Genomic DNA, 27,950 nt, shown 5'->3' on the forward strand with positions numbered 1-27,950 from the left:
CCACGTTTCCAGAAGCAGACAGAAAATCAACATGGCGGCGGCGTTGACGACGAAGCGAAAGAGATATAGTAAGAAATCAAAACAAAGCTGGAGAAAGAACACTAATATTAGAGATGTTGAGGAACATCTTGAAGACGCAAGACGCGAGGAAAGAACCGGGTGAGTTGAGGCGTAATCTGCCGATTGTAACCGTACTTTGATGTCATCTAGTGGCGAAACTGACGCTAAACAGCTGATCTAGCTCTCCACGTGGAATTTTGGTTATCGTAATTTTAACTCAGATTTCGTTGAAATTTGCATTTAATCATTACAATCGATGTAGTTGATAATGATAGGTTACTGGAATGATGGTTTAGTTTCAGATTATTCGTATGAAAAGGTTCATATACTGACCTGAAAAAAATTACGACATAAATAAGTAGGGCAGAGTAAAGGTTGAAGTAGATGAAGAAGTTAAGACATAAAATGTATGGAAAAATAACATGCAAAGATTTAACACTAGCTTTCAAATTCTAATCAGTTACCATGCTAATTTTATCAACAAAGTGCACGTTAACTATGAAGGCATCGGTGGCCCTATCGGCAGACCTTCGTGGAGAAAGATGTATTGTTTATGATCTGAGCATTTGTGTATTGTAGCAGCTGAGAACTGAATAGTTTGTGTAGATGAAGGATCAATTAGAATCTGAGTTGTAGTGGAGCAGAGATTTTAACAGGGTTACAATCCGTAATTTAGTTTGTAAATAGATTAAATATCACTTTGCTTGGAAAATTACTTCAATTCACTAAGGGCAACAAGTAGAAATTAGAATTTATGCTGTATTATTTACTCATTATTCCAGTTTCAAGTTGTTACAGGCTGTGTCATTTTCAATATTCCTTCATTATACAGTGGTCCAGTTTCTGAAAAACCAGATGAAAGCCTGTACTTTCTAGACCACAGAACTGAAGAGAGAAATGTTACTGAAGGTAAAATTAATGCACTTAAGTATATAAAGCAGATGAATCTTAATCTCGTCATGGTCTCTGGTATACTCTGGTGAATATTACTTATTAAGAACCAGCTGTCTCATTATGGCAATTGTATAAATGATTTGGACTGTCTTTGTGAATGATTTTTGGATAAAGAATGATATGCTGAGGCATTAAGGAATGCTGACAGGATTTTCAGGTCCACACATCAAGTAGGGGAGTGGAACAGGAGGGGGAAAGGCATTTACCATCATTAAGGAGTGACCATTTAGACCCAATAACAAAATAAAAATAACATGTTTTTCTTCCTTGATTTTACTGATACTTAATCTGTAAGAAGCCCGCCGAAGGAGTTGATACAGTTACAGAATTTATTCACCAAGTAAGACTGGGGTAATGAATTGTTGTCATGAATGAGCTGTTTTGGTAAACTATTTATAATCATCAGTAAGAACTCTTCTTTGTAAGTTGCATATTGGTATACAAAGTCTCCTGCAGTGGAATTGAAGCAAGTAGAATTTAATTCATCCTCATGCAGATTTTTGTTTATCTGGATATGCTACTCTGACATACAGGTAAACCTAAAGAAAATTCAAGAAAACGAAAACTCCTGAAGGCTGATCAGCTATTACCAGAAAGCAAAATTAAACCAATTGGAAGCAAGAAAAGAAAAGTTCACCTAAAAAGCAAGCAAAGGGAAGATTTCAGCAACTCATCATCTGATTCTGAGATTGAAGAGGAGAGAGGCAAACTTGTCAAAGCTCAGATAAATAAAAAAAAGCCCAAAACAGCTGCAGTGTTTGATTTATGGGAAGCACAAGGTAAAGACTGTGCGGTTATTGCTAAGTATACTATGGGTGCTGTTGTATTCATGAACATGTAGCAACTTAAAATGGAATACAGGTTAAAGGGATACCAAACCAAGTTGATTTTTATTTTTCTCTGCTGATTAAGAATTTTAAGAATTTAAGACTTGAAAATGTGAACTAAACTTGTCTAGTATAACATTAGTTTGACTTAAATTTACTTTAATTTATGTTTTTTGAAAAATTGGGATAGAGGTATTGGAAGGGTTGTGCTAGAAAGTATATCTAATGTTCATACATATTATTGAGTCAGTTTTACAGATGCTGAAATGTTGCAAAAACTATTATATGACTGTGATGTGATATTGCACACATTATATCCTTAGTTAGAACACCTGCCATGGTGAGATAAATTTTCCTGCCTCTTACATGTCCTGGTGTGTGTTTGGTTTTGAAGATTCTGTCACTGAAGTTCATACTGTAATTCATTATTCTATTTTTGATTCATTTTTGTAGATATTCCGACAGGCGATGAACATTTTCTCTCAACTACTAAGAGAATCAATGTTAAGGTAATGGCATTTCTTTTCAATGTAAAATGAAGATTATTTTCTTCTTGTTCCTGTTTGTTTTAGTCACTTTCTTGCTCACTCAAACAAATCTTTCATATTTTTCAGAAACCAAAGACAATCAGCAGGAAGACTTCTCAGTTAGTAGCTGTTGAAGTTTGTTCACCTGGTGCATCATACAATCCAACATATGAAGATCATCAGGTAAAAAGCAGGCCTCTTATAAACACAAGTTTACAGAGATGCATGGTGTTATGTGGGCTATTGGAATGATACCAACAGTACAGAAAAATGTTAAGGAAACAGTAATTTCAGGATATCGTCCAATTCCAGAGAAAATTAGTAATAATTATAATGTAAAATTGGAGCTTTCTTAGGCAGGTACATGTATCATAATTTTAATGGATATTATGCAGTCATGATAATGTCACCTTTTTCTCTCTGTGTTTAACTTTGAGGGGAATGAGAGATGTTCACCAGAACTTTGAGATGAAATTATTTGAGAAGAGTGATCTTGACACCATAAACATTAAGTCACTTGACAGTTTGCTGACTAATGACAGATTAAGGGAAATTCATATCTGCTGTCTTGTTGATTGTTGATTTTTTATTGGACCTCCAGAAAAATATAAGTCTTGCATTTATTATAAGCCACTCCAAAAGATCAAACAAAGGTATGTTAGTCTCATCAGGAACACCCTAAATTAGACAATGATCTGGTTTTTATTCCCTCAAGTGAGACATTGTGCACTCTACCCTCCTTGGGTGTATATGGGTTTTCACCCCTCCCTTGGATAACACAGCAACTAGCGTGTTTCATCTCGGCTTTCTCAATTGTATGAATTTATTTTCAGTCTTTGCTTCAAATGGCTCATAATGTGGAGTTAAGAAAAGTGAAAGAAACAGAAAAACTGAAAAGACAAGTGAAGCTCTTGACTGTAGAGGAGGCAGCTAATTTGGTAATCATTAACAGTCAAATGTGTTCATGTTTGTTTGTGAACCCAGACAAAGCTGATACAAAGGCAGCTGTTGAATACAAAAAACTGTTCTAGTATGGTTATATAAGTATAATAGTTCTGTCTTGGGTTGTTATACAAATCCTTCTTTCTGATTTGTGGCCATGAACTTAACCTTGTTCTACAAGTTAGTATGTGCATGTAGATGATGCTGAATTAATTCATTGAACTACTCCAAATTTGTGATGTTCAGCCAACATGGAATGAAGAGATGAGTCAAGGATTATTTGCTGAAAATGATGCAGAGGATGATGAGAATGAAAATGATCATGAAAGTGCACTTGCGGCTCCTGTGAGAGCTTTCAACAGAAAAACAAAACAGCAAAGGACAAAAGAAAAACAGAAACAGGAAGAAGTAAGTTAGCTGGTTGAATTCCCTGTTGGTCTTTTGTTGAATTTAACTCCAACCCCAAGTGTTGTTGAAATGGTCCAAAAATGGAATATGGTCATAACTCAGATATCTATTACTCTAAATATTACAGGGGAAAATGTAAGGCACAAGTGGGATTGTGGTATCTAATCCACTGTGCTCATGAGAGCTTTATTTTCTTATTTTAGGTAAAGAGACTTGAGACAGAAAGAAAAGAAAAGAGGCAACAAAACGAGATTTTTAGGTTTGTGGAAGCTGATTTGTGTATGTGAATGTACATTGTATTAACAATTATGGAATTGTGATTTATTTTTAGCAAATCTTAGTTACACAGTTCATGTAAAATAAATCTCATAAAATTCTTTGATGAAAACAAACATGTACTAATGACCGATGGACATCATCCAGGAATATTTTGAGTCCTTCTGATTGATATTTAAACCCTGTGTATTATTTAGCAGTCACACAAATTATTTACATCTAAGACTTCTTTTCATTCTTGATTGCTGAGCCCTTTAATACATTTTTTTGTAACAGATTAAAAGCTCTGAAGAAAGAAATGAAAATAGCTGATGAGGAAGCTGAAAAAAGGAGAAGGAAGAAAAAAGAAACAGAGAGAAGTTCTTCAATTAAACCTAAAAGACTTAGCAAGCACAAGTATCTTACATGTACCTCTATTCGTAGCTTTAAACAAGAATTAATATTAACATCAAATTTTATCACTTGCGCTGAGTACCACTGTCTGTGGGATGCTATGGGGTTGTGTTGTGTTGTGTTCCTTGCCACCAGGGAAAAATTGTCACTGGTACAAAATACTCAAGTGAAATGCTAAATGTTTAATAAAGTGGAGTTCATTTTAATCAGTAAAACGAATAAAATCTTAGATGATTACTTAACTGCAACTTCAGATATGAATCACCAGATTGTGAGGTTCAGCTGAGTACAGAGCTGACTGGAAGTCTCCGCACCTTAAAGGTTAGCTCACCTTACTGTGGTCACTTAATTTGATTAAAATACCCAGTAACTTTTTTCTTTTTCTTTTTTGGATAATTAACTTCAAAAGGGAACTTACTTTAATTTGTGAGTTAGTGAGTGGTAGGCACTTGATTCACTCCTTAAAAATGTATTTAATTTGTCAAATGCTTGTTTTTTATGAAAATGTTTTTGTCCAACCTGTTGTCTCTCTTTTCACAGCAAGAAGGAAACTTATTTGAAGACAGATTTAAGAGCCTCCAGCGAAGAAATATCATTGAAACAAGACTTCCTGTCAAGTAAGTTGTCAACTTTCTCTACTGTTTTACTTCGGAGAATTTCTTATCAAGTTTTAAATCAAGGACTTCATCAAGTGGGTCATTAGCAGTTTTAAAGACAGTTGTTGTGTGACTTCTTATTTCAGTTACCTGCTAAATATAATTTTTACAGTTAATTTGGTTCAGGAATTGTCTCTTATATTGTTACTGTTGTTCTTTTTCTCCACCAGACCCTACAGAAAATACAAGCAAAAAACATATACAAGAAAATCACGTGATAGGCCTTGTATAAAGGAAATATAGATTGATCCAAAAGGTAATTTTTTTCTATGTTTGTGTTTAATTGACAAAAAACCTTGCAGGAAGAACAACAAAATCTTCAGTTAGTTTGTTAAGCATTTTAAAGTGGTTCCCTGGGTGGAAATACCCCAATAGATGTTAATGATGTACTTATCAGAGACTTTGACAGATCTACACTGTATAACAGGTCTACTCTGTTATGCAGAGGAACAGAGTGACATAACAGATCTACTCTGTTATGTCTGTTACAGACATAACAGATCTAATTTGCCCTTGATACAGAAGGAAGACTGATGCCAGAAACGATTTTTAAACACAAACTGAAACTTTTTCTACTGAACTATTGTAAACTCTACTTTAGCTTGTAGTCTTAGGTTTTTTTTTGGTAATTTATTTTAAAAATTTTTATGAGGATCCTCCTGAAAACCACCATCGGGTGATTGGAGGCCTCCTCGTAAAACATTGTTGTTATTATTATTATTATTATTATTATTGTTATTATTATTATTATTATTATATTATTGAACAAACAAATTCCTACGCAATCGTCCTAGTAAATTTATTTTAAATATTTCTAAATCATTTAAAAAAAATTATTAGTTTTTTATTCTTCAGTGTTTATAGCTTTATATTCTATATAAAGTTCTATCATTCATTCTGTTATAGTTATCTAATAATTGATCTAGTTGAATGTCTAATGGAATCTTGTTTCGCGGTAGTCGTAAACTGCTCAATTAAAGTCCATAGAGGTTATTACTGATAGCCACTTTCATTCACAAACTTGCTTGAATTATTTCGTACATGTAATAGTTTATAGAGGATGGCAGACCCTGCTCAGTTTCCTTAAAATATTCGCACGTGACACGAATATATATACGATTCGAGTCACTAACCTTTTCATTCATAGAACCGTGAAAACTGGTATACTCTCTGTGGAATTTTTTCTGCCATTTGTACTTGTTTGAGGATTTTTTTTTTCGTTTTGTTTCAGAAATTATGAACAGGTGAATTACACAAGAATTCGGATGAAGCAGTTTTTTTTTTCACACATAAAGCCATTTTTTCCTAATTTGTCAGAACAAATTTCAATGTTATTTCACCTTCGATTTTATCAACCAAATGCGTTAACATGTAGTTCTAATGATTGGAAAGAAAAAGAGGAAATAAAACATTGGACCAATAAAACGGTACATTCATTTAGCTTTGTAAAAAAACAGTCTATTAGTGTATTCGTAACGACTCCTTTCGCTTTGATATTTTTCTTTGACTTGGACAAGACAGTAATAAAATTCTTATTTTATTGATTTCGCTCATTTGTTGGAAGTACTGCATCGAAGAAGCCTGTGGCGGCATGCGGCTAAAGTCACAGCATGACCAAGGGTTACTACATCGTTAGAAACCATGTACTGTTGTTTGTCTCTAGGTGTCACATGTTTATAGGTCAACTTACCATTGAGTGATGTGTACGTTTGATATTATCACATTAAATCTTAGGGTGAAGTGGTTTCAAGCCCAGATTATTCCTCACAAAGCTCATAAACTTTTGTATTTACCTCACAGCAGATGTTTCTTGAAGCGCGTTGTTTTAGAATATCAAAGAAGAATATGAGTTTTTAAAAAGCAGCTTTGTAAGCAACTATTATGAGAGAATTCGTTGCCAAAAACAATGCTATGTTATCTTTCTATCACTGAAAACCACATATATGAGTTTTGGAGGAAATCAGTTGTGTCGACGTAGATATTTTTGTTTCATATTTTAATTGCCTAAACTGTTTATACTTTCGGGCTAATAGCGGATAAGTTTATACGAACAATGTGGAGATAACAGGCAAGGGTACAGTTAATTGGATCCGTGCTTTAGAGAAATAACCGCAATTGCACAGCGTGGTTATCAAATTTTTTGTGTTTTAAGGAAGTTCGCTGTCGTAGTCTTTGTTGATTGCTGTCTCGATAAGCATTTACTTGGTTGCCTGCCTTAGTAACCAAAGATTGCTTTACTTTTCACCGTTGAAGGGGTCCGTTCTGTGAAAAATGGGTGAAAAAAATGACGACTGGGCCTCTGAGAGAATATCAATGACTCATTTAGGAAATTTGTCGAGAAGCAGTAACTATGTGCGCAGTTTGGTGCGCCAGCAATTTCATCAACAGTCGGATCAGCCAGCTACTGCTTGGGCGAGACTTCGTGAGAGGTTGGCCAAGACTGGACAGGAATCTTTTGAATCTATCGATTCCGAAGAAGGCTTTCAGAGCTTTATGAAGAAAAAACAGAGCGAGAAAACTTCCAGGTCTGATAGCGACGGAAACAGCGGAGATGAAGACGAAGAAGAAGAGGAAGAAACGTTTGTTTATTTGAAAACGGCCAGTCCTGAAAAGAGATTTTCAACATTGGTCGATAACAAAAAGAATAAAGCTCCAGAGAAGTCGCCGCCAAGTTCTCGTTGCGTTCCGTCTCCGTCCACGCGGCGTTTGTCTGCGCCTCAGACACCGTCCACTGGGATAGAAACTGAAAAGAAGTACACTTTCGGTTCCACAGACGCTCATTCCCAAATATTAAACCGTAGGCTTTCGCTGGCAGAGAATGTCATAAAAAATTACAGCAAGTACATACGGACGCCTGATGAAGATCAGCCACAGGAACGAACCCCGAGGATTAACATCGAGGACGAAGGCGCTGGTACCGAGCGAGAACAAACATGTAAAAAGCCGAGCATAGTGGCAATCACTGAGGAGGAAAGTTCGATGCTTACGGATGTCAAACTTGTTGATAGAGACGAAAGCCCCGTTATGTCGTCTTTGGTCAGTCATTTGGTTATTCCTCAGGGATCGTCCTATACAGTCCCCCCAAGTCCATCTGATGAAAGTGAAAAATCGTTCTTTAATGGCCCGGCGACTTTACGAAGGAATTCTTTCTCTGGAATGTTTTCTGAAGAGCTTTCATTTCACCAAAGTGGAACCGATACTACTTCAAAAGCTACGAAGGAGAAACTTTCCGCGAATAAGTTGCCCAGGATTTCACAAACCAGTCAGGGAAGAAGGGAAGTTTCTGCAAACAGTCGAGAGGAAGCCATCAAAGAGTTAAAGGAAAATCACAAGGAACTGACCAAGAACAATCTGTTAAAGCAAAGTACTCGTAAAAAAGAGACATTTTATCAGCAGCTAAAGCGCGACCAGGAAAGACGTGCTCTACGGTCGGAAATTTTTAATCGAGAAATGGAGGATATTAGGAAAGCACTCAAAGGAATAAACAACCGATTGGATGAGAGAATAAAAATTCTGGATTGCTATGATCCGCCAAAGATGAATGTCAAACTACATCGCATCTTGCAGGTAGCTTTGGCGGGCATACCTTTTTCAAAATGAATAGTAACGTACAGTTAGACTGAGGCCGAACTTAGAAGATTGTAATATGGCGTTAAGCAACTTACATTCGTTTTTTAGTAGTTTTCCGTACAATGAGTAACTTTGATGGAAATCCTTAAAGAAAACGGATGAGATAAGACTCAGTTACTGAAGTATTTGACGAGAATTTAATAATTTCCTTGGGAAATCTCTGTTCCTATACCTTTCATTTTGTTTTGTTTTGTTTTTTTTTTCAAAATGACGACAAAGACAAAATTGATTGTCTTACTAGTTTCTTTGGAATCTAGGTAAATAATTTATTGGGCTTAATCCTGACGCCAGTGGGGGCCCTGAATTACAGTCTTTAGAGGAAAAGTGTTGTAAAACACGCCTCAAACGTTCCTCTAGAGGAAAAAACAAGTAAATTTCAGTAATTGCTCTTTAATGTTTTTCAAAGACACAGGACATATGATATCAAGAAATAAGACAAATTCTTTTTTTTTTCCGGAAATTTTCATCATTTTATCTTTACCCAAACTTTATAACAGACTAAATGCTGTTTGTTAAGAACTATTTCTTTTCCTTCCTCAACTTACGAAATGGCCAAAGTCTAACGCGAACATTGTTTCTCCTTATTTAATCATATTTGCTACATGTTATAAGAATCGGCTGGTTGTTTTTTCCACCGGAAAATATCTTTTATCAGCTTCGATCACAACTGCACTGGAAATTCCGTGTACAAGAAGAGAAAATACAAGTAGAATAAAACTGTATTTGTTTTACATGAGAAAGAGACAAGAAAGCGCTTCTTAAACCCTTGATGTTCTGGTTTTCTCATGTTCGTGCTCGACATTTGTGATGGGGCCCTTAGGGCTACACTCCGAGTTTGTTGATTCCGTGTCTGACGAAAATGGTTGCAAAGATTGGAATGTTCTTTCTTGGTTCGAACTTTCATGTGCAGAATTGTTCTCAGTCATATTTGAACTTTCCTCCAAAGATGGATTGCTTCTCTGAATTTCAAGGTTTGTTTGCAAGTGACAAGAAAGTACGCCGGTTTTCCTCATCCTTTTCCAGTCTTGAATATCTTTATCATCGATGCTTTGTTCTTTTTCTCTAATAGAATCATAAGCCCGCATAACATTTCCATTAATTAGCGGTTCACGCTCATTCACATGACTATTCATGTAACTGCTACTCAAATGTCCCCTGCGCGATGTTGTGTTGTCATGACAGGGAGTGAAGGCACTGTGACGTCGCTGAAGGGTTTTACGCCCAATGTCGTTGCGAGTTGAGTTATTCTCCGCTGGTTGGCTTCCGTCGTTACATGACGTGATATTTGTACCAATGCTGTATTCCATGATAGAAAAAGCGGACGCGGCCCGCCCTATCACTGGAACAGGTTTAACAGGTACATTAATGTCCGGGACAACTTTCTCGAGTGACATATTTTCATCTTCTTGACCATCTTCTCGCGAGAGGTTATCCTTGTCTGGCGGACTTTTTTCCTCTACAGCAGGTTGGGGAGGACTTGTTTGCTGCTGATTATGCTGCCAATTTGTATTGATTTGATCCACGTTTTGTGACTCGGCTGTGTTGTTCTGACAAATTATCCCAAGGTTTCCATCGTAACTTGTAGGCTTTTCACCATTTGTTACATTTGGTATCGTCATAAATTCAACTGGTACAAACTCATCCTCCTCAGTTTTGTTTCTATGATCATGCCTTCTGCATTTCTTGTGTTCTTTCGGTGCGAGGGGATAATCGGCTTCTTTGACGCTGTTACGACTCTCGGTATCATCTCTTCGTTTTCCATGAGACTCTACGGGTACTGTTAATGTTGCCTGTATCCCGTCGACCTTTTCGGTGGGACTAAACGGAAAATTTCCATCACTACCCATGCGCGTTCGGTTCTCACCAATCACATCGGGAATCGTACCATCACTTCCGGCGCTTCTCAAACTTGAACACGAACAAGTCATCCGTGAGTTGATCGAGCAAAGGCTTTGCACGCTGGCTTGATCTGACAAGAGAATAATAGGTCCTTTACCACTAAGTGCGTTGTAAAGCTCATTGTATCCTCTTGGAAGTGCGTTTAAACTAGAAGCTGTTGACGCGCTCTTTAGGCTGAATGAGGCTGGTGACACGGCTCCTCGTCTAAGGTGGAGTGGGTAGAGTGATTTGTTTATTAGCGCAGATGGCCTTGAGATTTCCTTTTGAGAATCTCTCGTTGAATGTTTTCTTCTTTCCTCCGCTGGCACGTGAAGCAGAGCATTCTCTCCTGTAATGGGTCCAAAAGTTAAACTATATCAGTCTAAATGACCATAAGAATGTTGTTAGTGATGATGCATTTTAGCAACGGAGACAATTTCGGGAGCTTTCAACAGCAGGCAACGACCTTTCAAGTAATACTTCAAATGCCTTACCGCTGAGCCACAGGAGACTCGGTCTGAACTTAGGAGTAGGCTAGCCCCCTGTGTGGAGCTGTCTGGATTTTGTGTCTTGTTGAGAGACGTAGTCTATCATTTCATTAGGAGGCATACAACAAATCAAACTAGCTTCATTTTTATAAACTTCATTTTGTGGAAGAGTACTCAAGATTTGCTCCCAAGTTTTAATACAATTAGATGCTTCATTAGAAAGAGAAGCTTGAGGGATTTTACACGCGGTATCAATAAATAGAAGATACAGGCTATACCGATAAATACCTTCTGGTTGGTCTTTAGTTATATCAGCGGCGGAGGGAACTCTCGAAGGCGGTTCGAACTTCAACGTTATGCCTTCTACGGGTACCTCCTTCATTAGCTTGTAATCTGAAAGAACAGAATTCAAAGACTTGCTCCGACTCACGTTAGCTCGTCTGTTCGGTCTTAGTAGTTTGGTCATCGAACGCAGCGACCAAAAAGATGATTTCTTTAGACTTCCTCTGGGAGTTATGGAACAACTTATCGAAATCTCTGACGGAAAGCTTCGTTCAGTTTGTCTCTCGCTGCACAGTGACGTAAAGTTCGCATGTGTGCTGTTTTCAGGTCCCTCTTGTGATCTCTGGTTATGCATGGACGTGAGAGCATGAGAAAAAGCCACCCGCCGCTTTTTAGGCGGTAGGTTGAGCCTCGCTTTGGCGTACGTGTAAAAGAGGGAAAAGTTACTTGCGACCACTGATACTGGTAGAGCAATGACCAGCACCCCGCATATTGCACATGCGCTACCAACAGTCTTTCCAATCCATGTGCGAGGATGAACTTCACCGTAGCCGACCTGAAAATTGAAAGAAACACATAACGTTACATGCCATAACGAACGTATTGGTTATTAAATTACTCTCCGTCTCCTCTATTAATCGTTTCATTTAAGGTTTGACCCATCTTGCACATATTAGAAATGAACTCACCGTTGTCATAGTGATTACAGCCCACCACATGCTTTCAGGGACGCTTCTGAAGTCGCTATTTAAGTCATGTCTTTCCAGATAATACACAACACTTGCAAACACAACCATAACGAAGCCAGTAATGACTAGCAGGAGACACAGCTCAAGAGAGCTGGCTTTTAGGGTATTAACAAGCACTTGAAGAACGTAAGACAGTTTAAATAACTGGAAAATACGCGCAGCTTTTAACATGACAAGCATCTCTAAAAATGGTATCTCCTCCATGGACGGATGGAAAAAGAATACATATAACAGCACCAGAGGTATCAAGTCTGTCCACGTGTAGGGACTTTTGACAAAGGCGAGTTTTTTGGGTGAAAACAGGAGCCTAAGAGCAAAGTCCATCGTGAACCATGAGATACATATGAGGTGTGTCACTGATAAGGCTATGTATTGAGGAGCAGTCTTGTCGCTGAAGTACTCCAGAGTTGACAAAGAGAATTTGATAATGTAAGCTGTGAATACCACAAACGAGACAATTCCCACCAGCTGTGAAGGAAGAGTAATTTTGCATTTCTGTTAGTATGGGTCCAGTACTATTTCTCCCATCAGATGTGGACAAAATCCGGAACATTATCGATGAAGGCAATATTATTTAACAAATTTACCCGAAACGCTCTTGGAAAAAGTATGTTTTTTTTAGAGGAGAAGAAATTAGAATGAGACAGATCAACAGAGCAGAGTGTGTCTCTAACCAACCCTCACCATTCAAACACCAGTTAAGTGTTTGCTAACCTTGCTTTCCCTCCATGCGTCAAGTGTACTACCGTGCGAGAAAATAACAGACTTCAAATAATGTAGGTCTTAGTAAGGTAGTTCAAAGCTCATGAAAGCAGCACAAATACAGCTGGCAACTTAACTCTGCGTCAATATTTGTCATCAAATTTTATTGCAAATGCTTGGTCTGGTCAATGGTTATGTGTATTCACAATTTTTTTATTAAGGACTCGACGTTTTTCAACTTTGAGGTAAAGCTGTAAACTGGTAAATTAAAATACCACTTAACTACCTTTGCCCAAGAGGACGTGTAAGGTTCTTCAAGGCTCTTCCAGACCTTGGGCTGATATCTCGACCACCATGATTGTACTTCATCAACGTCTTCGAAGAGTCCCGAGTCCTCAGACAGAAATCTTTCCTCGGGGTCCTCCTCGTATCCAGGAAGCTTGAAATATTTTAATTTTTCTTGTTTTTCTTTGTGTTGCTTATAATTTTCCCAACAGCAAGTTTCGACCTGTGTCGTTAAAAAGAAAAATAATAATAAAAGACTTGAATTAAAATTGAGGAATAATTTAGAGAATCAATGGATGGACGATGGGAAGGATATTTGATTGTCTATCGGTAATGATTAGAAAAGGTGTCGCCGGGTAAATATTACGACACTACAATGGATTAGAAATATGTAACATCAATTCCACGAGTGCGTGTTGTTTGAAAGTAATTGACAGTTATGTGACGTTATGTGACGTTATGTCTTGTAAACGATAAATCGACAACTGAAAATCATGTCGCCGTGGAACAGTTTCTCTCATCAACCTACATTTCACTTAACATCTTTTCTGTAAACTACAAATATTGATAAGCCCTAGAAACTTGTCCGTTGCCTTACCAACCAAGTGGGTTCAATATATTTTCCGCCGTAATGTGTGTGTGTAAGAGAGCAGTTCTTGCTGATCAAAGTAGCTCACAAAGTTTACCTGACATAAAACCATTAAACCATGTTGAGATATAAGCGGGAAGTAGCAGCCTTGGACTTGATGAACTTATTACAAAGGTTTTTCTTTGAGTCAGTAACTGAAAGTCATTTGAAGTATTTTTTTCGGTAACACGAACTAAAAAAGTTTTGTAAGAAACAGTTATATCCAATGTGCACAATATGTTAATCAGTCATTGCTAGACTGCGCCAAATATTAAGACTCAGAGCGGATATTTATATTGCTTGTTATTAAATTTTCATTTTGATCGCGTCCTATTCAAGATTTTTCTGTTACTCGAGGTCTACCATGTTTAAAATGAATTCGAATATGCTGTCATCTAGCTGTCGCAGCGCTACAATATTTAAAATGAATTCGAATATGCTGTCATCTAGCTGTCGCAGCGCCATAGACTGTAGGATTATGTTTTCTTTACCATACAGCAGGTGTACTTATTGCGGTTTAGTTTTCTCTAGAGCTTAACTGAAGAGTGAAATGAGTTGTTTCTCAAGTCCACAAAAAAACTTTTTGTCCCTACGTGCCTTACGTTGGCCATTTAGCAGCAGAAAAGATTCTTGTCTGCACTTTATCTTTTCTGTATAAATTTACTTAAGGGCAATACCTGATGCAAATTGTACTTAGTTGACACGTTAAATCCTAATAAATTATACAAAAAATATTTTTCGCTTATTCATTTTTCTCAAGGAAATGATGCGTTTTAGGTATTTATCTGTTCACTTGACCAATTGTTGGTTCGAGCACAAATTTCGACAAAGTGAGAAGGTAAAAGTTGCTTGACACCTGCTTCCAAATATTGAAATCATCTCTATTTTGAACATATCTGCGTTAGCGACAGAATAAATGCATCTATTATACAAAGCCTAATACACGAGTAGAAAAAATGCACGGGGTGGTATTTACAAAACAGTGTTGAAAAAGCGTTTGAGCTTATGAGATAGTAAATAGAAACCAAAATAAATAGGAGTTTTAAAGATTTACAGCATTACATAATGGCCTGGTAGCTCCTTTTAAAGTCAATTTTGACAGAAGCTTTATTAATAAGATAAGGGGACGCAACACGCTTGTTGCAAATGATTGTTGTGTTATTGCACAATATTTTTGGACTTTTTAATGTGCAATAGATGCCATGAAAATCAACCATACTGATATTTCCTTTATTTTTGCTGCAGCTGTGTCTTCAAATAAGTACGATAAGGCAGCGAGTAAATTTATATAGACCCTTAAAAAAATTATGTTTACAGTCCGGAAAAAAAAGCATGAAGAAATTTCAAAAGCAAGGTTACACCCGCTTTAAGTGCTTATGCTTTCAGACGGTGAATTGAGAACAGTCATGATCCGGGCTCAATGTCTTAGTATTCGTTTCAACCAACAGTTGAATGCTAGGAAAGTCGAGCGTCACAATTGATTAAAATAAACATCCGCTTTTGTCTTTAAATGTATAATGAGAAAATACGTCAGTGAAATGCTATACGATTTGCAGATCGATTTTGAGTCCTTAATTCTTGTTTATTTTTAGCAAAATAGTTAGCTTTCGATTGGAGTTTGCAATATGCCTACCAACCACTGAGATACTTGGTGACAGACATATTCTTCCTCATTATCAACGGGAATAATTTCACTGAACAGTTTTCATTTCCATCAAAATTCTTCAAACTATTATTTTCTTAGTAAAGCGTTTATGCATGGAATTCTCACGACAGTAAGCGATATTTTGAGGCGATTTTGTTCATTTTATTAGGAGCGAAACAATTTACTAATAATTCATATTTCAAAGAATAGTAAAACGTGATCAGTTGAATATAAGTAGGAATTCAAAGTAACAAAATAGAAGCAAAAATGAATTATCAACTCACATGCACCTACCGCATTACTATTAATCTGTATCTGTATCTCTGAACCTAAATTTCAACCAAGCGTTCTCATAGCATATTTGGAAAGGTCTTTGATTCATGTATTGATGATATTGTCTGGGAATTATCATCAATTTACACCAGACAATGTTTGCAAGGGCGACTTACCTGCTGTTCATCAATACCCCAAAAGCTGAGTTCTTCCTCAAACAATGGACCACAAACATCTGAAGGGCAGTGAAGCTTCCCTGTACGGTAAAAGTTTAGGATCTGTGTGAAAACCCCCGGGTGTCTGTCGAAAAAGTACTCCTCCTTCACGGTATCATATTCCGGTGTTCGAGCGACTGTGGTGTGATGATCCCCAAGATAAGACAGTCGTGTATCTGGAATGGTCTTAAGCGTACTCAGAAAGGTTTCATGTCGCACTCCACCAACATTTATCACAATTCTATTAGAGCGCTTCTTGGTCTTGCCAGAAGGCATGGTTATTCAGTTCTTGGAATATCTAATACAAAAAACCCAAGGTGCTTCATGATTAGTACGAGGAACGTTTTGCTGTAAAACTGTAGACTTGATTATTATGTTCACTTTGATACCATTGACACCGTCTCATTACCAATTAGATTTCCGTTACTAGCCTGGCACTTTTTAGTTAGTTATTTTTCAGTTATGTCGATTGTTTCGTTGAGTTGCATTTGAGCGAAAAAGCTTTCCAACTGCATATAGTAGTGCCATCAAATGATATAGAACACTGTCTTTATGCCTTCCAGGGCCCTTGAGCCGTTTGCACTATTATTAATTTCTTTGCAAGCTGTCTTCACAGAAATGATTTAATGGTGCACTTAGAGCATTAACCAATCACAATTCACCTTATGACGTTCTAAGATGACGGCGATATTTCACAATTATATCGCCCAAAACAACTTTTGCTTTGACAATATCTTTTGTCATTCACCTGTCAGTTCTAGCGCATTCGCATCGAACGTGTTTTTTTATAACGCTCTTTTGGTCCAAAATATCTAACCTGGCCTTAATCCTGTGATTTGCTAGCGATATGTTTATATCTAACAAATTTAATAATTTGAAAATAACATATATTTGCCCTCACGTGAGAAAAACTTTTATCCTGCAATTAATGATCATCTAAATCTATATGCAAGTAGTTTGCTCGTGTATCGTAAGCCTTCATCTTGTTCACGATCGAGTGACATCCTTACCGACTTAAGTTTTCCGCCCCGTCAATCATCTCCAAAAATATTCGAAATCTTTCGACAGAAACATTTTTCGAGCCAAAAGTAAGTAACCACAATTTAGAAGATTGAGCGTAATTCTTAATTCTTGTTCTTAATTTCTGAAAAGTCTACAATACGCATTAAAATGTAAAACCCAATCGAAGTCATAAGTCTGAAAATTTTTACTTGCAAAAAGAACCTCAGCATCAAGTTAATAACACGAAATGAATTTTTTAATTCTTGGATGAGAAAACCTTGAAATCGGCAATATAAAAATGTGAATAAATTATGAATAAGAAATCGTGAACTAAACAATCAGTTACGTGATCGTAACGAATTATTGATCGTAATTTTTACGTTAGCTTTGAGCATTGATAAAATATTTGCGCCGCATGTTAAACTCTTCTAGATCACTTAATTTGTGTTTGTTCCATGTAAAATTTGTAAGGTAGTCAAACGCCTTCTCATTTCACTCAAGACAGTGAATTATACGCAATGTATCAGCGCAGCTGCGCCGCAAGACCAGGTTCTCAGTTCTCACTTGGTTCGCTGTCTTTGTTTGAAGTATTTCAGTGCCGTGAGTAAAGAGTTTTGGTTCGTTTTTTATCCATCTTCACAATTTCCTCGTCAGGCTAGATCAGAATTCAAAATTTTTCATAATCGACTGAAATAAGCGAGGCATCAGAATACAAAGTATATTAAGTGTAATACTCCCGTCGGTCGCGTTTTACATCCAAATTAACGAAAGACCTGACAAGATGCAAACATATTGAAACAAGTGATAATTTATTCTCGTTGAAGAAACATCAGACATCTTTGAGTCTTTCGTTTTGATTGGTTAAAGCTTCGCGGATGTTTTTCGCTAAAATCATCCAAAATAATGCTTGACTTTGAAGTCCTTTCCCCCCTGCAGTTGAATTTTAAGAAAACTCATTTGCGCGTAAGGTGTGTTTAAAAAAAAGGACCAGGTCGTTAATAAGTTCAGGTCGACTCATTGAGAAGTGTGATATTTAATCCTCCCTCTGCCACATGATCGTGGAACTTGAAATAAAAAGGGAAAAATTGAATACGCAAAAAGATTTTTTCGATTTATTTTAGTGCTGGCTGACACTTCCTGTAAAGTTGATATCAGATAGACACAAGCTGGTTTATTAATCACATTCTCCCTTTCAAATTTGTCTTCTCAATTTTATCGTTTCGCTTTCGAATCATTATATTTCCATTTTTTTATTTTAGCCAACTTTAAGCAAAGATCCGTTACGTTAGAGGTGCATTATAACTAATTCATTCGACTTTTAGAGACAGCCTCACTTAGAAAACATTTTCCAGTGCAATTCATTAACATTTTCTGGCAAAATTTAGAAATTAGTCAACGTTATAAACATACAGTAGTTCCTCAAAATTAATAGTGTAACAGAAGTACACTTAAGCAAAATTCTGTTGCGTGAATCAATTTTTTTTTATTTGCCTCGAGCATCTTTAAAAACCACGGTGAAATTTGCGGAGAACGGAGACAATCAGGCTGTCAAACTTTAAGTGATCTAGAGCCATCTAGAATCATTCCAAATTTGCCAGTGGCTGGAATCACATTCTGTCATAAAATATTGAATGACGCTATTATAATCTTACCTGAGTAATATTTTGGAGCTACTCCATTTTGAAGTAGTGTTCAACATGGTCTATTCAAGTCATCTCCTATCTGTTCCAGTTTACATATGACGATTGAGAATACGAATCTTTGAAGGCAGATATGATGATAAAAGTTTCCTTCGACGCCGATAAACACCTTGTCCATTTATCCGAGAAATCCTCAGAAGTGAGATGAAAGACGCATTGAGCTGCGATCCAATCTATTGGAAAGTTGTCTTCCCGATACACGTCTGTGACAGCTGCATTATTAACAGCATAGAATCATAAGCTCTTTAGTCGGACGATTTATTGGAGTGAGTCGGCGGATCTCATTAGCAAGTTGAAGCTGTTTTTCACCCCTCGGAGCTAAAGATAACGAATTGCATGGGAGGGCTTTGTCCACTGACATAATAACAAGGTTCTATAAATGTCAGTCACGAAAAAGAATTCAAATCTTGAAAATCACTTCAGGGCGACACCCGCTGCAGACTTTCTTCCATACTTTCAGCTAATTTTGGTATAGCCAAGAGTTACGGTTGGAAACAACGTAAACAGCATTGAATTTGTCGCAAAAGTGATTTTATTTCTATATGTTGTTTTGGTTTAAAAATAGGAAGTTTTACTTAGGTGGCGATAATGCTTCCTAGAATCAAAAGCAAAACATACATCCAACAAAGCCATAAGAATGGGCTTAGTTCTGCGCATATTAATGTGGTTGATTTCTAAAGTCGTTAACTCTGTTCCGAGTTATAAAATCAAGTTGTTTGAAGTTCAATCGTATATGACACCGGATTTTCCTTAAACAGAAGTATTCTAATTTTTTGTCTCAACAGAATATTCGATAAACCTTTTGTTTAAATTTTAGAAATCAGCTCTCTTATATCATCACAAAACAAATTAGAAGACAAAGGCTTCAAATTCTATTTTCTCAAATACTCCAATATGATTTAAGAACGCTGAAAATTGCTTTTTTAAATCTATATATCATAAACAATTTGTTTTTAATTTAGTATTTTGTCATAGGTTTATACACAGGCAACATGCAGCAGCCGAGAGATTGTTTGTTTAGGAGAGAGAGACCACTTGATAATGATGATTATTAGTTTGCCTTTGTGATATTTGTGCTATTTTATACAAGAATTTGAATCTATATCAAGGTCTCCTTACTTCTACTCGGATGTAAAATTTTCGAAACCGATATCCCAGCTTTTGACATGCCAGTATATGGAAGCATTAAGTAGGGTTCAACCAATTGAACGAACACCTCTGAACGAATCAACCTATTTTGCACTTTGGCCTCCCCTCTTGTTGACATTATTGACTGCTTTGTGAAAATAATTTTGAAATATAAGGAGAAAATAACAAAGCGCACCAACCAAAGGATCATTATTTGGCTCCCGAAAGATGATGATAAAGGAGCGCGTTTAAGATTAAAAAAAAAAAAGTCTAACGAGAAATCGTTACTAGTGCCAACTCAAGGCGGCGCAGGGTATTCCGGTTTCCGTGTCATGAACTAACTAAGGGTGTTGCCACTCTCTTTAGATGGTTTGCTAAGCCACGGCGGGATACCCCCAGGATCGCATTTATTTTCCCTCATCATTTGTCTGCACCTAGACAGTTTACACCCCTGGGTGGGGACGGGAACAAAATAACCGCTCGAAGCCCAACGAGCCACACACTGAGTCGCCTGGTCTCTCACGTTTAGGGTAGAACTTTTAAATACTAATAACTAATCATTTATCAGCGAAACAAAGCTCATTCTATCACTGTTAAGATTTATGAGGAATTGGACTGATTTGCTCATTTTTGGATCGTGATGTTTATGTTGACTGTGGGTGTTAAGCTAAGAAATAATTCTTGCAGATCAAGTCAGCGGTCAAAATACAATGTATGTTTTTATTGTTAATTTTCTGAGTGCACGTCAGTATATATCTCCTTCAGAGATTCATCAATCGCCAAAGAGATGTTGTAAAGAGGCATTGTGTTGTACTCGTTAACGTCAGTGTACCGTAAGAAGGTACAAAAAGCCACTAATCGTACACCAGTTTGTCTTAGAGTTATCGCTGAAGAGATACGACTAACCATTGAAGGGTGAAAAATTATAACTTTGTTAAGATGTTGATTCCTTATCTTATCCAGAACTCAGTAATACTGAACAATTCAGTATTATTTGTGACAGAATCGTTAAGTCACTTACCTGTAGATTGCTGACAAATAACTGATGTCCAACATGTGACGGGGATGTAACCCTGTGATCCTTGAGCGCTAACAAATAAGCCAAAGAATTAGCTTATCAAAATTATAAGATTAATCACTTCTTACAGATGACAATTTTGAACGAGGAGGATCGAATTTCCTCTAATATGAAAAATCCGAAGGGCCATCTTTGCGCTATTTCGGCTGTTATGGACCCACATTAAGTAAACTGACTCACTTGGTTGGCATTAAACAGCAGAAGTAATCTGCATCAGGTTAGCGGCTTTACAACACCCAATTAGATAAGGTTCTCTCCATTTAAAATGTTTCCATCGTTTTGAAGCAAACAGGAAGAAAGTTCTAGAATTGAAAGTAATCTGGAGCTTTGCCACATATTTATCACAAGTTCTCGATTAAATTCATTTAATGCCTGAAAATGTATAATCAAAATATAATTGTGCATTCAAAGAGCTTTAGTATCCCCCGATTATAGCATTGTTTTTGGTTAAATAATATCTTTATAACCAATACATTAACGCCGATGAAGATCGTCTGCTTGTAATTAAGTTTGTCTTCCGAGAAGCGCGCTAAACTATTTATTTTGAGAGCATATTCATCTTTTGAAATAAACTATTCCTTCATCAGCCGCTTTCTCTCCTTGCGTTTGTATTTTGTTCACAAGTGACTTTACTAAAACTCTCAAGAGTCTCAACACGAATTATCAACCGACTAATTGACACAGGAAGATATAAGCGTGCGTCAGGCAGGTGCCGTTAGAAGCAGATGTTTCTTTTGTAACCAACGGACGTCTTAAGATTGTTTACATGAAACTGTTGCTACGAATGACAAAACCATGACGTCTGAACTTATTTCGTTTGATTAATCTTTCCTCTAGATGTAGACTTTGAGGCTATTTTCCATGGAACAAGGAAACTGTTTACCTCCTTTAAAGTTGGTTTTGAATTTGGAATTAACTTCCGTTATTGTGAACGTACTGCTTCTCTTAACTTCAAGTAACTTCTATCAGTTGCATCAAATATCTTGACAATATGGGACTATAATCCCTAAAAAATTATGACCTTTCTTAAAATGGTTCCCACTCGACATCTTCAGTTGTCAGCGTAAAGTTAAAACACAATAAACTATCATTTTGTGCACCGAAATAGCAAAGGACAGAGACAAGCATTTTTTCTTTGCAAACCGACGCCGGGGAGCACGCTATTCCGCGATCGTCTTCCATAGATGGTGAACAGCGGTTCGATTATCGTGACTCAATGTGAAAGAAAGTTTTTATCAATGCCTCTATACGGACAACTTGCCAGAAGGCTTTAATTACAAACACTCCGAGAGTCTTTCCGCCTTAGAGGAAGTTCGAGGCCTTACGCACAATGAGCCGGCAGGAAGTCTGGCACTAATTATCATTGCCAGACCCCTCGCGGGCACGCGTCGATCAAGCCTCAAACTTTGTCGCGTGCGAAGAGACTGTTGTACCAAAGCACTCATAATAAGAGCTACTATACAAACAATTATTTCTCTTTTACCGAAATCATAGACTTTTCGAATGAACGTTTTACTTATCATTCTCATCGATAACCTGCTCACGAGCTGTAGGAAACTACGTCATTTCTACCTTCTCGTTTATTTTCAAATATAACATTCAGTTGCGATGAGTATAAGCTAAATGAAAACATAACCACATGGATCTCCTGTTTATGTCACTGTGAGTTAGTTATGACAGCTTAACTTGATCTTGAACATTTTGGGAACGAAATGATTAAGTGACTTTATCATTTGCAGGTTTTAAACGATTACAGTCCAGTCCCTTTGGGCTATCTTCTGATTCACTGTCGCCTTCAGGAAGCTCTGGATGTGCTCTTATTGGAATCAAGTTTAACGAGAAATGCGCCGAGCGTCTCCCGTATCGTCTGTTGTCGGTAGATTCGTAGTTAGGTAAAACGTCCATTTCTTCACAAGGACTTTTCTTTGTAGAATTCAATAATCCTAATTCAATTCCTGAGGTTACCAGCGATGAATATCGACCTCTTCCATTACCGTTTGCGCCGTCCGGTGAGGCAACACTTACACTGGTTTGCGGCGTAGCAAGTTGCAACGCTTTCAGAGCATTATCCACCATATTTTTCTTTCCCCTTGAAGGGAGTTTGAGCTTAACTTTGGCGTAGGAATTATACAACGAGAAGTTGCTGGCCACGACAGATACTGGTAGTGCTATCATAAGAACCCCACTGATAGCACACACGCAACCCACCAGCTTACCCGGCAGGGTCGTTGGAAACATGTCACCGTATCCTACCGTTGTCATGGTAACCAGTGCCCACCAGAACGAGACTGGGATATTGATAAATTTAGTTTCAGGGGTCTTTCGCTCGGAGTAATAAGCGAGGCTGCCATAAACCACCACCTCAAGCGCAAGGATGAAAATCAAGAAGTACAGTTCACGTGAGCTGGCACGAAGTGTTTGTGTAAAGACTTGCATAACATAAGAAAATTTTAATGGTCGAAAGGTGCGGAACATTCGAAATACGTAAAAAATTGTGAAGTTTCTGAGTATTTCGTCATATGGAGTCAAGATAACCAAGTAGAATGGAATGATGGCAATGAAGTCAGCCCAGTTTTGAAGCGTTTTTAGAAAACGACGTCGATCAGGACAGCATAGTAGACGAATGGCGATATCTAATGTGAACCAAGAAACTGCTATAGACTCAATGATGAAAAGAACTTGATTCTGTGGAGAGTGCTCATTACTGAAGTAGTCCAAAGTCAAGATGCAAAACTGTGTGACGACCGCTACGTTGAAAATGAGAGATATAAAGCCGACGGCCTGTTAAGCAAAATGTAAAAAAAAGCTGTATAAAAATATGTTTTTTTTCTGTTTGCTTGTTTATGCATATTTGTAGATCAACTGTGATCTTACAGTGTTCAATTGATCCAAAGATCACTGGATCACTTGCCTAAGTTTGAATATACTGTTACCTTGTAAGTTGCATGTTTCTAAAGACGTATCACTGAGAAAAAGCTGCCGTATCCAAAGTCAAAATAATATCATGTTCATTGTTATGCGCAGTCTAAATGAATGGTTATTAAATGCATAGTTACCAATTGCATGGTTATTAAATGCATGGTTACTAATTACATGGTTATTAAATGTACGGTTACTAATTGCATGGTTACTAAACGCATAGTTTCGAAGCTGTGAGTAATCGGCCAGCAATCATTTAAAGGGGACAAAATGGATACTTTATTTTGGAAAACTGACTTGACGCACAGCATAATATGTTGCCAGTTCTGTCCAAAGAAACATTGAAGCGAATAATTTGTATAGAAATAAAAATATTGATAACAATGAAGGAACTCCTGCAAAACTACCCAGTTGTATCCGATCGTCTCTTCAAAGTCAACCTTCGGCGCTTGCCTCTGACCTTCGTGAGGACTTTGAGGTAGCCTCAAACTGTTCAAGGGTTAGTGGAATCAAATACATTGGAAATCTCCATACCCGTTTCAACATAAGTTATTCAGGAGTCACAACATTTAGCCATAAAATTTAGTATAAGTAACCGAATAAATATCACCAATTACTTTTTTTTTCTGAACTACATGTGGATAATTAGAACGCATTATGACTATTACTTTGGAAAGTAGATATCAACCTTTTATGGTAATGTTTTAATTCTTCGTTTTCGTCATGTAGTTGAATACATTAACTGAAAATAAGTTGAAGTATCAAAAAAAGGAACTAAATGTTACTTGCCACGGCAACACTGAATATTCTTTCAAGACCAGTTATTAAATAAAGCTCTGATTTTCATCGTAATTTAATGATCAAAGTTTGGAAAGGTAAGAAAAGCTTTCAAAACTAAAAGAAATAAGTTATCTAATTTAAGACAGATAACCCTAGAGCTCTTGAGAATATTTGACACATTAACAAAAGATTTTTCTCTCTAGGAACAGAACGAGACATTTGTCTTTCAAACACTTGCTCACCTGCCCGTATGTAAAGAAAGGAAAAGCGAATATAAGGCCCACGAAAAATAAGGCCTCAAAATTATCTTTTATTTTGAATTGATTAGTACATCTTTATTCTTTGATGTAAACAATAGACAGAATTTGAAATACTCGTAAAGTGGTTTACAGTATTCCTTTCTGTTCTTATCTCACGGGTCTCTAAGAAATTTTCCTTTGTTATCATGGCTTTTATCTTGTTGCTTTTTGATATCTTTCAAGTCGAGGAAGGAGTAATTCATTTTCAACCTAAAATATCGGAAGCGGCATTTTCAATAGTCGACGTTAAGTCTTAGTTCAACCAATCACAAAGAGAATATAGGTACTTTCATTCATTAGAAGAGGTCGCTTAATAGAAGACTGAACAAACAGTGTTAAGACTAAATTAGGAAAGAACGTCTTATTCCCTGACAGTAAGCAAAGATTCTGCGACTCATGATACGAGGCTGCTAACACAAACGAGTCATTGTCGGTCGTAAGTCTCCATCGCTTCGACATTAAAATCACATACCCTAGGCTCGGATGAAAATTTTTAGCCCGAATTATTTTATTTAAATGTTTGCTTTTCCGATCATTCTTCTTCCGCAAATTTATTGAATATAAAAGGTAGAAAGCCCGAACCACCAATGTTATGAGAGCTAAAACCAGATACATGGAGAGCAAAAAAATATATTTATATGTAAACTATCATTCACGAGACCTGAATCATCATTAAGGCTGCGAATACAAAACATTTCAAGCGATAAAAGCGATACGTTTTATCACGACGTGGCAACTTTTGTATTTTCTAATGCAAACAATTTCAAAGTTGAAAGCAAATGATCATCATAATGTGTGAAAGTATCTAAGGGAAAAGCTTTTTTACTTTTTATTTAAAAAGATTCGACTGAGGGTAAATCACAAGTAAATAAATTGATGAAACGCGGCGAAGTCACAAAACAAACCCAGATCAGTAACTGAGCAATGACTGAAGAATTAGACTACACTGAATACTATTCACAACGCCAGAAGTCTATGTCTTAGGTATCCTAAGCTAAAAAAATTAAGTATAAAAACGTTGACTAATATGCTGGCGCCAACTATTAAGAAGGATGTTTTACGTACCCTTGCAAATTTCGATGAGTAAGGATCATCAAATGTTTTCCATATTTTTTTCTTCATCGTGTGCCATGGATGCCTCCAGCGCGCAGCTGCTGTTGTGACCCGCCGAGCTGAGTCGTGCGAGGCACAAAGTTCACTTCCACTACTAGGGATTTCGATGTCACCAGACCCGCTGTCGATGTCTTCAAAGTCTGAATCTTGATCTTCGTCTCGTGAGAAGCCTTGAAGTTTCTCTTCAGCGTCGCGATGTTCATCATATTTTGCCCAACAACAAGTTTCAATCTGTTTTTCGTCCAGACCCCAGAAGTTAAGTTCTTCCTCAAAGAGTGGTCCACACACATCCCTTGGACAATGTAGTTTCCCTGTGCGATAGTAGTTGAGAATATGTGTAAAAACTGCGGGATTCCGGTCGAAGAAAAATTCTCGCTTTTGTCCGAGCGGTCTTGGATCCTTCAGAGCTCGTTCAGCTATCCATGCCAGCCGCGTGTCAGGTACGCTTGCCAAAGTACTCACAAATGTTTCGTGTCTCTGCCCTCCAACGTTCAAATAAAGCCTTGTTTCTCCCGGGTTATCAGCGTCGAAGAGACGAGAGCGCGATCTAGACATCTTTGACGCGATTGACTGTTGTGACGCCGAACCGGGGTTGTTCGACGCAGCAGCAGTTTCGTCGACAGAATAATCAGCGATACCGTCAGGCTGCGTCTGTTCTTGAATTCTAATGCAATAATGTTAAATTCAGTATCACGAGATACAGGTCAGAGGTAATGTGTAGCTATCGGTTGGTATCTACCGACCAATCTAGCAGTTTGCCTGGCTTTCTACAACCAAGAATCATGTCAAAAGTTTGGTTGTGCAGTTACCCTGGGCAATAAGGCATCTCTTGCTCATTTAACGCCAAATCAGTCCGCAAACACGTGGTGAGTAAACATTAAAATCCCCCCTTTGATCCAAATACGCCCCAGGGATTTGTTAGTCACGTTCAGTTGCTGAACAAATGTACTTTTCCGGTGGCAAAAACTTCAGCTTTAGCATGTCCAGTTATTTTTCTTTCTTTTGAATGATTGATTGTTAATGAACCTTCGAGTAAGTTTTAAATTGCTTTCTTAATATTTCTTTACTCCGCATTGATAAAATAATATTTGCGTTTTTTATCTCGCTCGCAGTGGTGTTCTTAAGACATGAATAAAACGCGCATCAACAGCGAAAACTTTTAAAAATTGTTGTGTCTACCTTAATGCTTTTTAAATCGATCGTCCTTTTGTTTTTTTACTCAAAAGCGAAACACACCGAACATATCACTGAGCAAAAGCCATAGTAATCTAAAGAAAATGAACAACAATTCGACAATTATTAGTAAACGCATTTCATGATCTTGACAGAAAGCTGTGTATGACATCATGTATTTTTGGTTTGTATGATTAATTCATTAGTCGAGGTGAGCAATTTAAATTATATCTGGAGGCAATCAGTTGGGCTTGATTTACTCTTGTTTGGAGTAGGTAGTCCCTACAGAGGTTTTCCAGCCAAGTTGTATAGTTACTCTGCGAATTTGTGCATATTCCATCAGCTAGCTTACATCGAATACATAACCGCGTACTGTAATAACCTTCTGGCAGATTTACTTTATCTTTATAATATTTGTTTTGTCTGAACTGTCTTTTTATCACCTTTTCATGAATTTAATAGAATTATTCGACGTGGCAATAGACTCTTTTAACTACGTACGATACAGGCATACTATAAAGGTTTGAAGTATCAAACGTCCCACGCAAAAGAACACCAGCAGAACGTCAGCAGCAATATTCTACTTACACAGCTGATATTTTAACTTCCCTCTCTCGTTTGGATATAAACGACATTTCACCGTATTTCCTTGTCAATCTAGAATTGAAGTGAGAGTCTTGGTAACTATCCTTATATAGGGAAAGCGATCCTTTTACTGACAAAACGTGCGCGATCTGAAGACCTGAACGGATATTCGTTGCCGAATTCAACGTTTGTCAACTCAACTCAATTTGTCGCTGACATTATATATTCAATGAAGATTTTATGAACACTAATTTCAGGGTGATGAGTGATGTGTTAAAGAAATAGGAAAGGTCACTGAACGACACTCTTCAAAAATTTCTTATTTTATGCTCCAGGACAACTTTCCGATCCTTAT

At 37.2% G+C, this 27,950-nt stretch overlaps 3 protein-coding genes across 9 annotated transcripts; 1 reads left to right on the forward strand and 2 right to left on the reverse strand.

The window, feature by feature from the left end:
- On the forward strand, positions 1-24,497 carry LOC113686256 (ribosome biogenesis protein NOP53). 4 transcript variants are annotated; one of them, XM_027203857.2, is made up of 13 exons: positions 1-159; positions 893-969; positions 1,548-1,793; positions 2,295-2,350; positions 2,456-2,551; positions 3,202-3,306; positions 3,557-3,718; positions 3,922-3,977; positions 4,271-4,390; positions 4,642-4,708; positions 4,928-5,004; positions 5,214-5,299; positions 22,466-24,497. In XM_027203857.2, exons 1-12 carry the CDS (start codon positions 32-34, stop codon positions 5,284-5,286), a joined length of 1,263 nt encoding a protein of 420 aa, XP_027059658.2. In that variant the 5' UTR covers positions 1-31; the 3' UTR covers positions 5,287-5,299; positions 22,466-24,497. The 4 variants fall into 4 exon arrangements, with proteins under 4 accessions (XP_027059658.2, XP_089068033.1, XP_027059656.2 ...); XM_089211907.1 differs by lacking the exon at positions 22,466-24,497 and adding an exon at positions 7,297-9,413; XM_027203855.2 differs by lacking the exon at positions 22,466-24,497 and adding an exon at positions 6,275-6,587.
- LOC113686252 (uncharacterized) lies at positions 9,048-20,732 on the reverse strand. Of its 4 annotated transcripts, none has more exons than XM_089211904.1 (6): positions 20,670-20,732; positions 15,780-16,116; positions 13,059-13,280; positions 12,011-12,538; positions 11,328-11,877; positions 9,048-10,900 (listed from the first exon to the last, which is right to left on the reverse strand). In XM_089211904.1, exons 2-6 carry the CDS (start codon positions 16,092-16,094, stop codon positions 9,432-9,434), a joined length of 3,084 nt encoding a protein of 1,027 aa, XP_089068030.1. In that variant the 5' UTR covers positions 16,095-16,116; positions 20,670-20,732; the 3' UTR covers positions 9,048-9,431. The 4 variants fall into 4 exon arrangements, with proteins under 4 accessions (XP_089068030.1, XP_027059652.2, XP_027059653.2 ...); XM_027203851.2 differs by lacking the exon at positions 20,670-20,732 and adding an exon at positions 18,473-18,788; XM_027203852.2 differs by lacking the exon at positions 20,670-20,732 and adding an exon at positions 16,228-16,396.
- Positions 21,974-27,788, reverse strand: LOC113686254 (voltage-gated potassium channel KCNC1). The gene is made up of 3 exons (XM_027203853.2): positions 27,599-27,788; positions 25,790-26,501; positions 21,974-23,507 (listed from the first exon to the last, which is right to left on the reverse strand). Exons 1-3 carry the CDS (start codon positions 27,643-27,645, stop codon positions 22,443-22,445), a joined length of 1,824 nt encoding a protein of 607 aa, XP_027059654.2. The 5' UTR covers positions 27,646-27,788; the 3' UTR covers positions 21,974-22,442.
- Between the last annotated feature and the right edge of the window lie 162 nt (positions 27,789-27,950).

The sequence above is a fragment of the Pocillopora damicornis genome, chromosome 7 (genome assembly GCF_964200805.1).
Source record: "Pocillopora damicornis chromosome 7, jaPocDami1.2, whole genome shotgun sequence".
Classification (NCBI taxonomy): domain Eukaryota; kingdom Metazoa; phylum Cnidaria; class Anthozoa; order Scleractinia; family Pocilloporidae; genus Pocillopora; species Pocillopora damicornis.

Coding starts and splice junctions, on each gene's coding strand:
- LOC113686252 (XM_089211904.1), bottom strand. CDS start 16,094: ATGCCTTCTGGCAAGACCAAGAAGCGCTCTAATAGAATTGTGATAAAT. Junction 12,539..13,058: donor ACACGTCCTCTTGGGCAAAG/GTAGTTAAGTGG, acceptor CTTCCTTCACAG/CTGGTGGGAATTGTCTCGTT. Junction 11,878..12,010: donor CTGTAATCACTATGACAACG/GTGAGTTCATTT, acceptor TTCAATTTTCAG/GTCGGCTACGGTGAAGTTCA.
- LOC113686256 (XM_089211906.1), top strand. CDS start 7,315: ATGGGTGAAAAAAATGACGACTGGGCCTCTGAGAGAATATCAATGACT.
- LOC113686254 (XM_027203853.2), bottom strand. CDS start 27,645: ATGTCGTTTATATCCAAACGAGAGAGGGAAGTTAAAATATCAGCTGT. Junction 26,502..27,598: donor GAAGTTAAAATATCAGCTGT/GTAAGTAGAATA, acceptor TTATTGCATTAG/AATTCAAGAACAGACGCAGC. Junction 23,508..25,789: donor ACTCATCGAAATTTGCAAGG/GTACGTAAAACA, acceptor TTTGCTTAACAG/GCCGTCGGCTTTATATCTCT.